The sequence below is a fragment of the Alligator mississippiensis genome, chromosome 5 (genome assembly GCF_030867095.1).
Source record: "Alligator mississippiensis isolate rAllMis1 chromosome 5, rAllMis1, whole genome shotgun sequence".
Classification (NCBI taxonomy): Eukaryota; Metazoa; Chordata; order Crocodylia; family Alligatoridae; genus Alligator; species Alligator mississippiensis.
In genome coordinates, this window is record NC_081828.1 from 38,637,063 (window position 1) to 38,652,618 (window position 15,556).

At 55.1% G+C, this 15,556-nt stretch overlaps 1 protein-coding gene across 1 annotated transcript; it reads left to right on the forward strand.

Moving 5' to 3' along the window:
• The first annotated feature begins 1,701 nt into the window (after window positions 1-1,701).
• Window positions 1,702-13,524, forward strand: CACNG7 (calcium voltage-gated channel auxiliary subunit gamma 7). The gene is made up of 6 exons (XM_019482484.2): window positions 1,702-1,783; window positions 5,623-5,855; window positions 6,351-6,437; window positions 7,652-7,792; window positions 8,273-8,418; window positions 9,238-13,524. Exons 2-6 carry the CDS (start codon window positions 5,660-5,662, stop codon window positions 9,493-9,495), a joined length of 828 nt encoding a protein of 275 aa, XP_019338029.1. The 5' UTR covers window positions 1,702-1,783; window positions 5,623-5,659; the 3' UTR covers window positions 9,496-13,524.
• Window positions 13,525-15,556: the final 2,032 nt, after the last annotated feature.

Sequence of the window (15,556 nt, forward strand, 5' to 3'; positions counted from 1 at the left end):
CTCTGAAGTGAGCTCTGGGCAAGGGGTTTGTGAGGCCTCTCTGTGTTAGGGAAGCTGTGATTGGAGACCTACCCCCCACATCTGCCCTCCATCTGGTTCTCCCCCATCCTGTTCCCCTCCAGTCAGTAATGGGGTGTCTCTGGTGCTGTCTGGAGGCTGACAGTGCAGCATGGCACAGAGCCATGGCATGTGAGGGGGGGGGGGAACACACTCCGGGGTGGGGGCTGGGGTGGTCGGTGGTGGAAAGAGAGACAAGGAGAGAAGAGTGCGCTCAGCACTTCAGGCCCTGCAGTGCTGAGCTACAGGATATGTAACACCCACCTTGGCCCTGGGACTGGGACAGCAAGGGCTGCAGGCTGAGAGTGAGGGGGAGTCTAGTGCTGGGGGGCCCACTGTGGGTGAAAAGGAAGGGGCATTGCTCAAGGCTGGGGGCGCATAAGTGAGGAGCACGGGGAGGGCTGAAGGGAGCCAGGCCTGGGCTGGAGGCTGGGTGGAGATGAATCCCTCTTTGTCCTATATGTCCTCTCCATCAATGTCGCTGTCTCAGGGCTCAGGTTTCCTGGTGGTTCCATCCTTCTTCCCTCTGGCAGGCCAGGGACATGCTGGAGTTTGGCTGCAGAGACACCTTGAGCAGCTTGGGCTGCAAGGTAGGGAGCCCAGGGCCGCCTCTGCCATCAGGTTGGGGCCCTGGTGTTTGCAGGAGACCCCAGGGCTCCCCAGCATCTAGCCCTCCCCACACCTGGAGAGACAGGGCGCTGCTAATACCCTGCCCTGTAGCTGTGAGTCAGGTGTTGGTTCCAGTTTGGAAGACCCCAGCAGAGGACCGTGCTGTGTGCACAGAGAAAAGAGACACCCCCCAGCCTGTGTCAGGTCTCCTCTGCCTCAAGCCAGGCAACTGGCACGACCCCAAGTGGAAGAACAAGACCCTTCAGCCAGTGCCTCTGAGGGAGCCTCTGTCGCCCGGGGCCTGGGCAGTACCTGGTGCAATGGGCCCCTGTCTCACTGGTTTGCAGCACTTGTGCTAGGCAGAGGTGCCCCTAACCCATCATTTCCAAGGTCCTCATCTTGGAAGCTGGGGCTGGGGTGAGGGTGGGAGTGGGCAGGGCTCTCCACCCCATGCACCAGGGGAGAAGGGGGGTTCTTCAAGCCACCTCCAGCCCATGGGGGGCTCCAGTTCCCTGCTACCTCATTCCCAGGCCCCAAGTGGAAGCTCAAAGTCGGGGGAGGGGGGGTAATCTCCTCCAGCAGCAGGACCTGGACAAGTGGCTCGGAGGGATGCAGAATTTCAGGGGTGGGTGGTGTTGGTGGGGAGGAGGGGGGTACAAATTGAATCCAGGCGTCCGGGCTCCCACCCCCACCTCTAACACCCCTGATCCCCCCCAGGATAGAACCCAGGCGTCCTGGCTGCTCCCCCCCACCGCCCCCCGCGCCGGGAGAGGACCTGGGCGTCCCCGGTGTGCGGCGGGGGAGGGGGGGTCTGTCGCTTTAAGCGCGGCCGGTGCCGTGACATCACGGTGTCCGCGGGGGGCGGGAGCGGCGGCTCGAGCGCTGCGTCCCGCGCGGGGCCGGGCCGAGCTGCGGGGGGCGCCGGAGCCAGCGTAGGGCCGGGATCGCCGCCCGCAGCCGCGTCCCGCAGCCACCGCAGCCCGGCCCCTCCCGCAGCGCATGGCGCCGGTCGCCCCCCGCGGGCTCCGGGCCGCCTGAGCCGGCTCCGCCGCGGCCGGGATGCGGGAGCGCAGCGGGGGGCAGCGCCTGCAGCAGCCTCCCCGCGTCTGAGTGTCCGGTGAGCCCCGGGCAGGGGCAGGGGCACGGGCGGGCGTGTGTGTGCGCGAGCCGGTGTGTTTGTGCGTGCAAGAATGGAGGTGTATGCGAGTCGGGTGTGTGTGTGTGTGTACGTGTGCGCGCGCGAGTCTGGTTGTATGTGTGTGCGCGCGCGCGTGAGAGCCTAGCTATGAGTGTGTACGGGTGTGTGCACGAGTGCAGGTGTGTGCGACCCGGGCTGTATGTGTGTGTGTGTGCATGCAAGAGTCCAGGAGTCTGTGAGCCTGGTTGTGTATATGCGCAAGAGTGCAGGACTGCAAGTCTGGTTGTGTGTGTGTGCGTGTGTGCATGCAAGAGTGCAGGAGTGTGTAAGCCTGGTGGTGTGCTCATGTGTGTGTAATCCTGGTGGGATGTGAATGTCTGTGTGCAAGAGGGCTTGTGTGTATATATGTGAGAGAGCCTGGATGTGTACAAGTACATGTATACCAGTGGATGTGTGGGAGCATGGATGTGTGTACAGATGTGTAAGAGTGTGGATACATGTAAGCATGGGTGTGCGGGAGCATGGATGGGTGTGTGTATGGGTAGCTGTGAGAGTGCATGGGTGTGAAGGTGTGTAAGTGTGCAAGCATGGGTGTGGGAGTGTGTAAATGTGCCACAGTGTGGATGTGTGCAAGCCTGTTTGGGAGCTTGTAGGCACATGTGTGGGGAGTGTGTTTGTGCAAGTATGTGTGCACTTGCACCTGTATATGTGAGTGTATAGATATGTGTGGGTGTGCAAGCATGTGGATGTGCATCTGCATATGTGCCATTGCATGTGCACATGCTTCCATGCACCTGGCTGCATGTGTGTGACTGTGCACCTGTGTGAGAGTGCACAGAAGTGTATCTTTGTGGGTATCCATGTGCGTTGAGAGCATGCAAACAAATGCATGTTGATGTACAGTCATACATACATGAGTGTGTGTATACATATGTGCAAATGCATATGTGTGTACATGTGTGTGCTCATGTGTGTTTGAGTTGGTGTGTGTCTGCAAGTGAGGGTGCATATATAGGTGTGCTGGCTTTCCTGTGTTGGGAGGTTCATGTATGAAAGAAAAGTTGTGTGAGAGACTGAGTGTCCTCACATGTGCACACATGTATGTGAAAGAACTGTGTGAGTCTCTGTGTGGCTCTGCATTTGCATGTGTGACTATATATGTATCAGTGGGAGAGATGTATGTGTCACAGTGCATATCTCTGTGTGTTTGTAGGTACATATGTGACCATGTTCATGTGTGTGTGCCACAAAACTTATGTGACGGTGTACATGTTTTTGACATAAGAGGGAACTGTGTGTGACCATGTGTACGAGAGCGTGACACAACATGTGTTATCATGTACACATATAGGTACAGAGGAAAGGTCAGCGTGTAATTCTGTGTGTGCTTGTGCGCTAGAGGGAGACTGACTTCTGGCATGTAGTCTGCTATGTGCTTATGTTTGTGTAGATCTGTGCGTGTGTATGTGTAACTATGTATGTGTAGTGCTGTCCCCTGCTGTGTGTGTATGCCTGTGTGTCCATCAGTCCTCACTAGGCCGCTTTGTGCTGTTCTGTCCCTGAGGCTTGCGGGTGACTTATATTCTGCGTTTTTTCCCAACCCATTTTCTAATGCAAGGGTAGATATAAAGAGGGAGGGAGAGAGAGAGAATGCCTTGTTTGCAGCTGCTATATACATATACTGTGTATGCTTTGTATGAGTGAAGGTGTTGTGTTGGTTCATGGGGTGTTCTTTAGTGCCCCTGAATGTGTGTGTGCATGCAGTATTTAGTCTTGCTGTATACAGTTCATTGTGTGTATGTATGTTGCTTGCAGCTATTATGCACAGTAGACTGTATCTGTGTCTTGTGCTATTATGTGTTCTTTGGCGCCCCTGTGTGTGTTTAGTTTGTGCAGCTCTCTTAGGTAAGTTGTGTGGGATTGTATATATTGTTCGGTGCTGTTGTGCTTGGGATATTGTGTGCTTGCTTTGGTAGTGTGCCTTTGTGTGTTGTGCTAATGTGTGACATTGTGTATTTGTGTGTGCTATGTGCAGTACGGTGTGTGGTTATTGTGTGTGTTGTGTTCCTGTGTTCATGTCTCTCTGCATTATTTAGTTTTGTTGTATCCAGTAGGTTGTGTGTTGTGTCCATTTTTTGTTAGTGCTGTATCTATCTTTAAGTTCCTTCCATGCCTCTGTGTGTGTGTGTGATTCCATCCTGGATGTGTTGTGTTGGCATGTGTGTGGGTGTATTGTACTAGTGTATTTACTCTCATTGTATACTGGGTGTGTTTGTGTTAGGCTTGTGTGTTGTGTTGGCGTGGGTTTATTTCTGTTGTTAGTGTGTGTTGTCATCACTGGACTTTTTGTCTCAGCAAGGTGTCTCTGAGTGACTTGTGTGTTCTGGCAGGATGTGTGTTGTGCAAGTGCATGTTGTCAGCACGCTGTGTTTGTGAAGCAGCATGTGTGGCGTGACAGTGTGCTGTCACACTCCCCCTGCTATGCGGTGCGGGCTGTATTTTAGTGTCTGTTGCACATAGATGCTGCCCCTGTGTGTTGTGATGTAGCGCGGGACGTGTCCCCGTGTGTCTGCCTCTGTGTTGTCGTGTTTGTGAGCGCTGGCAGTGGCCAGTCCATGCGTTGTAATGCAGTGGGTGCTGGGAGTGGGTGCCGGCAGTGCGGCCTGTGTGCATTGTGCCACGGTGGGCTGTAACTGTGGTGCTGGGTGTTGTTGTGCTGTCCATGCGCGGGCTGGGGGGTGTCTGGGGCCTGCTGTCCTACAATACGGGACACGAGGCTGAGGGGTTTGGGGTGGCGGGGGTGGGGACAAGGACTGCACAATGCGGGAGGATCCTATGCTGGTGGGCAGGAGGATGCTGCGCTGTGGTGATGTAGGGGGGAGGGGAGGGATCCCTCCAGGTGATGGTAGGGAGGCTGCGCGGTGGAGGGAGTGGGGGGGTCCTGTGCAATGGTTGAGGGATCCGGCGTGAGGGGTAAGGGGGGAACTGGCCTGGTGTGAGTGTGGGGGGAGATCCTGCGGAGAGGGGGTTGGACAGGGGGACCCTGGTGGCAGGATAAAGGGGCCAGCAACCAGGATGGTCCAGGGGCCATGTCAGGGTGGGGATTGCATGGTGCGTGGGGCAAGGGAATCGGTAGGTATGAGGACACCCCAGGGCCTGTCTGCCTTGGGGAGGCACTTGCTTGTATGGTATGGGGGGTGGGGGAGGTGGACACAGGATGCAGGAGGCTGCACAGACCGAGCGCAGAGCATAGAGGCGGGGGGAGCCCACAGGGCTGTGGGCTGAGCAAGGCTCTGGGCATGGCTGGTGTGTGGAGGCAGGATGTCCCAGGGTGGCTGGCGTGTGATGGCCAGGCTTTGCCGGTCACGTGGGCTGTTGTCATAGGGTCCCTGGGGACCACTGCCATGTTGGGGCAGGGCCTGGAAGTGTGTCAGGCGGTGTGACTAGGGTGTGGGGGCAGGTGTCTCAGGTCGTGTCGGGGACTGTTGTGGGGTCTCCTGGGATCACTGGTTTGTTTTGAACCCAGCTGAGGAGTTGCGAGACCCCTGCCTGTGCCCACAGCCCCTCCAACCTCCCTACAACCTTCCCCCTCCTCCCCCCCCAAGCCCCCTGCACGCTGCATCGTGAGGCTGGGGAGACCAGTCACAATGAGGCGTACTAGGGGCCAGGACTCCTGGGTTCCATCCCAGTTCCAGGAGGGGAGTGGGGGCTGCTGGGTTGGAGCAGGGGGCTGGGGGCCAGGACTCCTGGGTTGCATCCCAGCTGTGGGAGGGCAGGGGCCCCAGCAGGGTGGTGACAGTCATGCTCTACACCCCCAGGTCCTTGTGCTGCGCTCGGCGCCCCCCGGCCCCTAGGATGAGTAACTGTAGCAGTCGGGCGCTGACGCTGCTCAGTAGCGTGTTTGGGGCGTGCGGGCTCCTGCTCGTGGGCATCGCCGTCAGCACCGACTACTGGCTGTACATGGAGGAGGGCATCGTGCTGCAGCAGAACCAGACCACTGAGATCAAGATGGCGCTGCATGCTGGGCTCTGGAGGGTCTGCTTCTTTGCTGGTGTGTGCTGTGAGCTTCCCCCCAGCAGTGCCCCCAGCCAGAGACTCCCCACTAGTGCTGTGACTTTCCCCCCCAGCAGTGCGTCTGCTGGGGATTCCCTGGTGTTGTGAGCTTCCTTTCTGGGATTATCACCGTTGGGTATTTCCTGGCATTGAAAGGTTCACTACAGCAATGTCCCCAGCAGGGAATTTCTGGTGTTATGATCCTCTCTATAGCAGTGTCCCCCAGCCAGGGACTCTCATGGCTGTGAGCTTCTCCGCAACAGTGGCCAGCCACTGGCTCCAGCACTGCAGTCTTCCCCAACAGTACCCAGGCAAGGACTCTGGTGCTGTGAGCTTCCCTCCAGCGGTACCTAGCTGGGGGCTACCATGCTGCAGGTCTCCCCACAGCAGTGCCCTTAGCTAGGGACTTTTTAGAACCCAGGCTTCTGTATGGTAGTGTCCCAGCTGTGAACCCCTGATGCCTGCCTTATGACCTCTCTCTCTTTCACCTCAGGTCGGGAGAAGGGCCGATGTGTGGCATCCGAGTACTTCCTGGAGCCTGAAGTCAATCTGGTGACTGAAAACACAGAGAACATCCTGAGTAAGTGTAGCACCCTTTACACCACTCTGGGCGGAAAGGTGTTTGGGGAGTGGGGGGCAGCAAGCAATGTGTTCAAGTAAGAGGTTGCACATGGGGAGAACAGTGTTTCAGCTGTGACCCAACCAGGCTAATAGGCTGTGCCATGCTTGGAGCTGGGAGTGGTACAGAGCAGTGCTTAGTTAAAATTCAGCCAACAGACTCTGGGAGCCATCAGCAGGCAGAAAAAGGGTTTTGGGGGTAGATTTGTGGCCTGGTGGTGCAGTGACCTAACCATGGAGCAGTGTGGAAGGGGGGAGAGGGGATATGCTGTGTGTGTTTGTGTGTGAGAGAGAGCATGTGTGTGCATGTGTTCGTGTGCATGTAGATGTGTGTGCCATACCACCCCCTACTGAATGCAGTTAGAGCTGACCCCCTTTGCGCTTTCAGGGTGAGCCTGCAGCAATGGTCTGTGTTTGCCACCTGCATTCTCAGGCGCTTGGAGATGATCAGTGTGTGTATGCAGCTTGTGCTTGTGGTAGGAAGTATCTCTGTGTTGGGGTGCTGTTGGTGTGCATTGGGGATAGGTACTGAAGGGGTACATGTAGGGGTACATGTAGGGGTACATGTATGTCAAAGTGTGGCTGTACTGAGAGGTGGTGGGGGCAGGAGTATGCATAGGCATGTGTAGATGCATGGGTGTCAAAGGGATGATAGGGGTGTGGCGCACAGTAGAGGTATGTACAACAGGGAAGTCAAGGTAACTCCTACTGGGATGCAGGGGGGGTTGGATGGGGTTCTTCTTCTCACAACCAGTGGGGGTGGGCCTGTCATTGGGAGGTGTGAGTGTGTCTGGCTCATTTTGGGGTGCCTGCAGGATGTTGGAGGGTGATGTGTGTGGGACTCAGGGGCAGCCATGATTCTAAGGGGGCTGTGTGTGTATTGGGGTGTTGGTGAAGTGTGTGTGGGTTTTAGGGCACCAGTAAAGTGTCTGAGTATCTTAGGAACTGGTGTGTGCATGTGTGTTTGGGAGGTGTTTGTGGCGTTTAGGGCAGCGATGAAACTAGTGTGTATGTGTCTCTGGACAAATGATGTGTGTGTGCGTGCATGTGTCAGGGTGTGTGTGGGATATGGGGCTCCCATGAGGCTGCCTTTAGGCTGTCTTGATGGTCAGGGTGTGCTGGGAGACAGGGGCTGGGACTCTGTGGGGTCCCATCTGACCATGTCTGGTCCCCCAGAGACTGTTCGTACGGCCACACCCTTCCCCATGGTCAGCCTCTTCCTCGTCTTCACGGCCTTCGTCATCAGCAACATCGGACACATCCGGCCCCAAAGAACCATCCTGGCCTTCGTCTCGGGCATCTTCTTCATCCTCTCTGGTGAGGGAGCAGGAAGGGGGCTGAGGGCTTTTTTGAGGGGGATGTCATACTAAGGGGAGTGGGTTGGGGGTTTTGGTGTGAAGCACCATGGGGAGCAGGGCAGGGGAGGAAAAGGAGATACTAGGCCACTTCTTCATTCCTGGCAGCATGGTGAGGGGAGGGGGTGCTCCTTTTTTTTCAGGCTGGTGTCTTCTAAAATCCCACCTAAACTTTTGGTTTGGTGCAGAATTCACTTTGACTTCCTGTCTGAAATTTCCATCAATTCTTTCATGTTACTGTTAAATAACACTGCATCCCAGAGGCAGTTGCAACTCACTGCTGGCTGAGGGGTCCCTGTGTAATAATCAGCTCCTGATATGTCCCACCCCAGAGGTGGCTGCATCTCAGCACCTTATGCATTGGTGCCCTGCGAGGGTTCCCTGTTTAAGCAACCCAGAGGCAGCTGTGGCCCAGGAGCTGACTGTGCCTGGTCTCCCACAGGTCTGTCACTGGTGGTTGGCCTGGTTCTTTACATCTCCAGCATCAACGATGAGGTGATGAACCGCCCCAGCGGGTCTGAGCAGTACTTCCACTACCGCTATGGCTGGTCCTTTGCCTTTGCCGCCTCCTCCTTCCTCCTCAAAGAGGTTTGTGCCCCAGCACCCCAAAAAGTTATGTCCACCCTTGCAAGCCCCTTCCAGGCGTGTGCTGCCTCCCTTGAGACCTGAACTCCTGCCCCTGGGACTACAGTGTGAGTGAGGGAGAATCCCCCCTGTATGGGTGTTGCATCAGGGCTCAGATACAGGGCAGATGGCTTCATGCAGAGGGCAGTGGAGCACGTACGCACGCACACGCACACATGGGCTCAACCCAGTGCTATCCTACCAGGGACCAGGGTGGAAAAGGGGTAGATGGATCCCAGCTCTAGGAGGGAACTTGGAGATCTTGTGGCTTAGTATGAGGATGATAGGAACTGGGACTCCTGGTCATTCCTAAATGACCTGTGACTTCAGTGATTTTGGCCAGCTTGGGAAGTCACACTTTTGTTTCCCCCTAATTATGAGTTAGAATTAATGAGCCTTAACCAAGGCTGAAGGAATGGGGTGGGGGGAACCCTCCCTGTGGAGATACCTCCATCTCCACATGGAGATGGAGGTAAGGGACAGAGATTCAAACTGCTGGGGTTCTGTGGCTGACCCCTGGTGGGTGGCTTCCTCTGGTAGCTGTGGCTTCCCCTGGTGGCCAGCCCACCACTCCAGGATCCCTTTGCTTGGAGCCTGGAGTCATAGGACTAGGGTTTGAGCCCTGCTTGGGGTTGAAGAGGGACCATGGAAGAGGGGCCAGAAAAGGGCTTGCCAAAAATGGGACCTAGCAGTGTATGGCGTGGAGGCTGCAACACCATATTGTCTCCTTCTCCTCTGGCCCCACTCCTTCCCCCCTTCTCTTAATGTTGTGTCCCCTCGCAGGGTGCCGGTGTGATGTCTGTGTACTTGTTCACCAAGCGGTACGCGGAGGAGGAGATGTACCGTCCACATCCAGCCTTCTACCGCCCACGCCTCAGCGACTGCTCTGACTACTCAGGCCAGTTCCTGCACCCTGAGGCCTGGCACCGTGGGCGCAGCCCCTCTGACATCTCCAGTGACGTCTCCATCCAGATGACCCAGAACTACCCGCCTGCCATCAAGTACCCTGACCACATGCACATATCCACCTCGCCCTGCTAGACTGCCTATTGGGCCATCCCCAGAGACTGCTGGCTGCCCCCAACCCCCAAACTGCCCCCTGCCCATCCCCAGCTGGGCGATGCAGTGACAGTCACTGCATCGAGATGGCTCCCCTTTGTCATTGCCTCCACACCATCCTGGGAGGTGTCCCCAGTTGCAGGGAGATGTTGGGTGGAGGAGGGGAGAGGTTTACCCCGTCTGCCCCAATGTGGCAGGAATCCTAACAGTCGTATTGTTTGTTGTGGAAAGATGGTAGGAATCCTGACAGGAATTTGCTCCAACAGCTATTTTGGTTGTTGTGGGAAGACAGGCAGACATCTGACAGGAAGTCTCCCTGTCAGCCATTTTGGTTGTCATAGGAGAACCGTCACAGATCCTGACAGAAAAGTCACCCTGTCAGCCATTTTGGTTGTCACTGAGACAGCCATGGATTCTGGCAGGGAGTGGCTGTCCTGCCATCTTTGTTTGCCTCATAACAGCCTACCTTGACAGGAAGCTACTTCTCCACTGTTCTTCTTTTGCCACACTAGTCCCTTTCCCTCGTATCGTGTCTCCCTTTATCATTTCATCTGTTGCTCAATGGCCACCCCTGACAGAAAACTGCTCACCTGCCATTCTGGTGGCTATTGCATCAGTGTCCCCTTCCCTTTCCTGGATCCTGACAGGCCATTTCTCCCAGGTCCTGACAGGCAGTGATTCTGCCACCATCTTGCCACTCACCCCACAGTGGTCGACTCCCAACAAGAAGTTGTGTATTAGCCATTTTCTGTGTTGCCCCGCAAGTCCCTTACCCTCATTTCCCAGTTCCCCACCAATACCTTTTTTGTTTCCTAAGCAAACTGCAGCCTCTGGGGTGGATGTTGGGAAAGCTGCAGCTACAAGTGTGAACCCAGAGTAGACTGGGAGCAAAGAGCAGTGGGTAACTTTTTTCCGCATGAAAAGAAACTTGAAACAAGAGACAAATTATGGGGCTGAGGGGGATGGAAACAGACGCCAAGGACAGGCCTAAAGCAAATGTGTCTTTTGGCCAACAATGCCTCATTGTACGAGACCACCCACTCCTCTGAGCACAGACTCCGGGTCCCGGCCCCTTTTCTATGTCTTCCTGATGCTGAAGAGCATTTAAAGAAGCCAAGACTTTATTGTGAAGTGTGTGCCCTGCAGCCACAACTCCTCCATGTGGGTGTTCACAGGGCCCTGGGCTGCCGGTGATGGCCATTGTAAGCCACTTGCAGAATGGCTGCCTCTGGGCTCTGCTTCTGTGTCCTCCTTTTTCTGTTTCTTTTTTCTGATTCTTTTCCAGCTTCTTTCATTCATTCATTTGTTCATTCATTTTTCCTTTCTCTGCATTTTCTTTCTTTCACTGCTCTGTTGCAAAATATGCAAGTTCTTTCCTTCTTTTGTCTTTTTTTCCTCTCTCTGCATTTTCTCTTCTGCTTTCTTTTTCATTTGTTCTTTCTTTGCCATTTGTTTTCATACCAATTTCTAGACATTCTTCCTTTTTTTTTTTCTTTCTGTCTTAGTCATTTCCCCATATTGGTAGTGGGAAGAGGGGGGAAGGGGTCTCCCAGGCTGGAATTTCTTTCACTGCAGTGACTGTGTGAGTGAAGGAGGAGCATGTTGCCTTTGTAGCAGCAGAGGAAGGTGGAAATACAGCCTGTGGAGGAGAGAGAGCCCGAGGGAGAGAAGGTGATATAAAGGAGAGCAAAAGAAAAAGGAGGGGAGAGGGATGGGGGGAGGAGTGCAAGGGGTTATAGGGATATGGCCTGGGGCACTAGGGGTAGGGCAGCAGGGGCAGGTAGGGAGCCAACATGACCCCAGCTGGGCCTTTGCAGGACCCCCTGCTATCCAGGTACTGCTAATCCTGTCCCTAATGCCCTGACATAGGTGGGTGAAGTCAGTGTATCTTTCCTGGACTCCTCTGGCAAGGTTATCTGCACACATGTTCTCTGATGTGGTGAGCTTCCCCACAATAGTAGCAACCTGGAAGTTTCTTATGCTGTGAGCTTCCTCATTGCAGTGCCCCAGATGGAAATTCCAGCTCTGCAAACCAGTGTAGGGGGCTTCTGGCACTGTGAGTTTCCCAACACCCCACAGCCTCAGGGACTCAGATTCTCTTGCTCCAAAAACATCTCTCCTTGCCAGGCCAGGGGACAATTCCTCCCCCATTTTCTGCTGGTAGCAGTTGGGGGGTTATGACACATGGGGAAACTGCAATGGAGACAGCATTCCTGTGTGGGACAGCATGGAGAAGGGTTTCTGGAAGGGGATGGGGTTGGGGCATGAGGTGGGGGAGAGTTCTGGAGGGGCAGCAGGAGGAGAGGGGCCTGGAAGAGTACCTGCTCCTCCTGTTGACAGAGCAATGGGTCTCTATCCTCACAGTCCCTCTTCTCAGACTCAGCTGCAGTCTATCCAGCTGTCAAGAGTTGGAGAGCAGGGGGGAGTGACTCCAGATTGACTCCAGATGGACCTAGCAGAGCTGAAATCAGGATTTGGCCTTGGCCCTGTCAAAGTCTGGGGGTGATGCTACATTGGGCTATTCCTGCTTGTTCTCATTTTCTGAGCAGCTGTAGGCCTTGTGACCTGCCACAGGCCACTTCTTCTCTCCCCTGTCCTTCCTTGTGGCTGGTCCACACAGGAGATAACAGCCTCCTACTGCTGCCACCTGGTGGCAGGGCTCTTTCTAGCACAAAAGGCAGTAGGCCTGGATTTGTATTTTTGTGTTGCTGATCCAGGCTTCCAATCCTGCCCTCCCCCTTAGGGGAACCCAGACCTGGAGGTCCAAACCCAGGTGCTTCCCTCTTTCAGGTGAACTTCAACCCATATCTAATAGTCCCCAAGGTGACAACTCACCTCCCCTCCCCCCCACCCCATCTCCCTCTGCAATGGGCACAGTAATGCAGGAATCCCTCTGGGGTTTTAACTTTTCTGTGCCTGGAAAAGAGGGGCAAGGAAAGTGGTGGGGAGATGGTGTGGAGGAGGGCAGTCTGATTAGCATGATGAACCCAGGAGTCCTGCCAATCTCCTCCTTTGGTATTAAGTTCTCTACTATGCATTAAATACAACCCAGAATAGAAAGGTGAGTTAGGAGAGTAGTGGGGTCTGGTGGGTTAAGGCAAGACAGGAGGGGAGTCAGGACTTCTAGGTTCTATCCCAGCTCTGGTAGGGGACTGGCTCTGGTCAGTTAAAACAAGGGAAAGGACTGAATGTCAGGCCAAGAGACCCTGTGCCTCTCCCTTAGAGGTCCAGGTGATTCTGGGGCAAGAGTGAATTCAGGAGCAGCACAATTTCCAAGCAAGAATGGGGGTGGGAAATAGTAATTAACAGGACCTTAACTCCCCTGCCCCCAGCTATGCCCTGTTCTGCACTAGAATGAGTGGCATCTGGCGGGGTGGGAGGGGAAAAGACTGGGTGTAGCAGCTCCTGGTTTTGCAAGGCTTCTGGGTGCACCCAAGCCATGGACTGAGCCAGTGATTGGCTGTGCAGGGGTAAAAGATTGGCCTTTTCCTTTCCCGTCCCTAGGATCATCCCAGGAGAATGTTGAGGGGACATGGCAATGAAAGAGTTAACCTAGGGCTGTTGCCCCTCCAACCCCAGTGGATCAATGGGGGAGGTCATGGTGAGCATTTAGGGATTATGGGAATGAAGGAGTTAACTTTCTATGCCCCCCTTGGTGCACAGTGGACTCCAGTAGCCTGTGGGGTGGGCATCAGCTTGGCAGAAATGCTGAGGGGAGACCTGGGGGAGGGGGAGGCGATGCCTATTTTCTTAGTTTGCATTGTAGGTTAGGGGCTTGTGGTAGGGCGGGGAAAGGGGCGGGTGGGGATGGGAGTGCATTATAACCTGATAACTGATAGGGCTCCTGTTTTTATTGCCAGACTTTCCTTTGTAGCCACCTGGGCCCCTTCCTTCAGCCCGACAGGCGACTGGGGTCCCTATGGGGCACTGGGCTCCCTTTCCCCTGCAGGTATGCTGTACGATATGTAAATAGAACTCAAAATGACTTCAATAAACTGGATTTCAAACACACCAGGGCCCCGGCCCTGCAGTCTGTCTGTCTGTCCATCCCACGCGGCCATCTGCGTGCCTCCTGTTCAAGCCACTGCATGCCCCTCCACCTTCCCATCCGTCCCTCTTGGCACATCAGTCTCTAGTCTGAAAGCCCTGACTTCAAGCCTCTATCCTCATCCCCTCTCATCCTCTCCCCTGCTCCTGTCCCTTTTCCCCCAGCTCCATCTCTGTGCATGGGACTTCCAGGTACCCCTCACCCTGATTCTGGGGCATCTCTCACCCCTTGGGGAACAGGGCAGGGCCATGCCTTTTGCTTTCCAGGGAACCTGTAGCTGGGGTGGGGGGAATTGTCCCCTGTGGATTAGGACTCCTGGGCTTTGTAGTGCATTAGAACAGTAAGGTTGGAAGCCAGAATGCCTGGGTTCTATCCCCGCATTGGGACTTGGGGGGCTAGAGTAGGGGGTGGGAGCCAGGACTCCTGGGTTCTGCCTCAGCTCTGGGAGGGGAGGGGAGTGGGGTCTGGTGGGATAGAGCAGGGGGACTGGGAGCCAGGACACATGGCTTTTATCTCCCCCTGGGAGCTGGGGGATTAGAGCAGTGGGGCTGGGAACCAGGACTCCTGGGTCTGTGCTACGCTCCTTTGCAGTCCCGTGCCTCGGTTTCCCTGCGTGGAGGTTGGCAGGCCTCAGCTGTGTGGCTGTGTGGGAGGATGCTGGCAATGGTGCAGCAGCCGGGCCTCCATCCTGCACGGCAGGCACTAGCAGTCACCATGGCAACATGCTGGGCCTGGTCCTTCAGATGCTTGCCCAGGGTTGGAGTTGCAGCGCCCGCCTGGCACTGTGCGGCAGAAGCAGGGGAGGGCTGGGGGGAGCAGGGGGCAGGGGTGGGAGGGGTGTTGCTGGGGAAACGGTGGAGGACTTTGCAGGGGGAGGAAGTAGCATGACAAGGAGAATTGGAGAAGGGGGTGTGGGGGTGAGAATGGGGTGGGGAGAAGATGGGGAGGGGGACGCAGCGTGAGAAGATGGGAGGAAGGAGAGAGATAGGAGTGGAGCAGAAAAGGGGCATGAGGGCCCAGGGGTGGGGGTGCTGCTCTGCAGGCCCCTCATGTCATGGTAGGGGGGAGGGTTGTGTGTGTGTGTGCATGCGCGTGTGTCTGTGTGTAGGGCTGGGGGTTTCTAGCTTCATGATGTCATTGCCATGGCAACCCCAAGGCAGCTGTTCCTTTAAATTGCTTCTCTCTCCCTACCCCCTCCCAGTCATTATGGATTTCCCTCCTTGCATCCCTCTAGCTTGTGGAGCCCTCCAGGGTGCAGACCCCAAGACTGACACCTCCACAGGATAGTGTTGCAGAGGAGCTGTGGTAAAGTCCTTGGCCTGGGCTCAGGATGCTGGGGTTCACTCCCTGGCTTACACATACACTCTCTGTGTGACCGTCAGCTGGTCCCTGTGTCTCTCTGGGCCTCAGTTTCCTCTGTGTAAAAGAAGAAGAGTAACTCCTGATCTCTGGTACTTTGGGCCTGGCCAACTTTGTTCTTTTGGCATGCTTCAGTTTTGGGGTCTGACTTTTTTTCAGCTCTGATGTTCCAGTCCTCTCCGGCTTTTCCTCTAGGTAGGTTTTACACGTCACTGGAAGATCCACGCCCCCCACCCCACCACTTTATAAAAGTACTCCCCCAGCTCCACACAGTTGTCAGCATACTAGGGGCTATCACATTACTGAAGTGCTTGTACCTCTAGATCAATGGTTTTCAACCTTTTTTCATTTGCGGATGCCTTTGGAAATTTTGAATGGAGGTGCAGACCCCTTCGAACTGTAAGTGTGGGTATTGATATACTTTTGATTGATCATAGTCATCTTTTGCAGATCCCAGGGGTCCACAGACCACAGGTTGAAAGCCACTGCTCTAGAGTAATGCCAGCTGTTAAGTCAGCACTCCCAAAAATCATGATTTTTTTAGTGTTGTGATTCCACAGTGTTGTTGCATGTGTACTTAAAGGTCAGTAGTGTATGTGTAGTGTTTCCTTTAGATCAATGTTTCTCAACCTGTGG

Bases quoted from the DNA above. Each gene is read 5' to 3' on its own strand.
- CACNG7 (XM_019482484.2), top strand. From the start codon at position 5,660: ATGAGTAACTGTAGCAGTCGGGCGCTGACGCTGCTCAGTAGCGTGTTT. The intron at 5,856-6,350 runs GTGTGTGCTGTG...CTTTCACCTCAG, and splicing joins GAGGGTCTGCTTCTTTGCTG to GTCGGGAGAAGGGCCGATGT. The intron at 6,438-7,651 runs GTAAGTGTAGCA...CTGGTCCCCCAG, and splicing joins AAACACAGAGAACATCCTGA to AGACTGTTCGTACGGCCACA.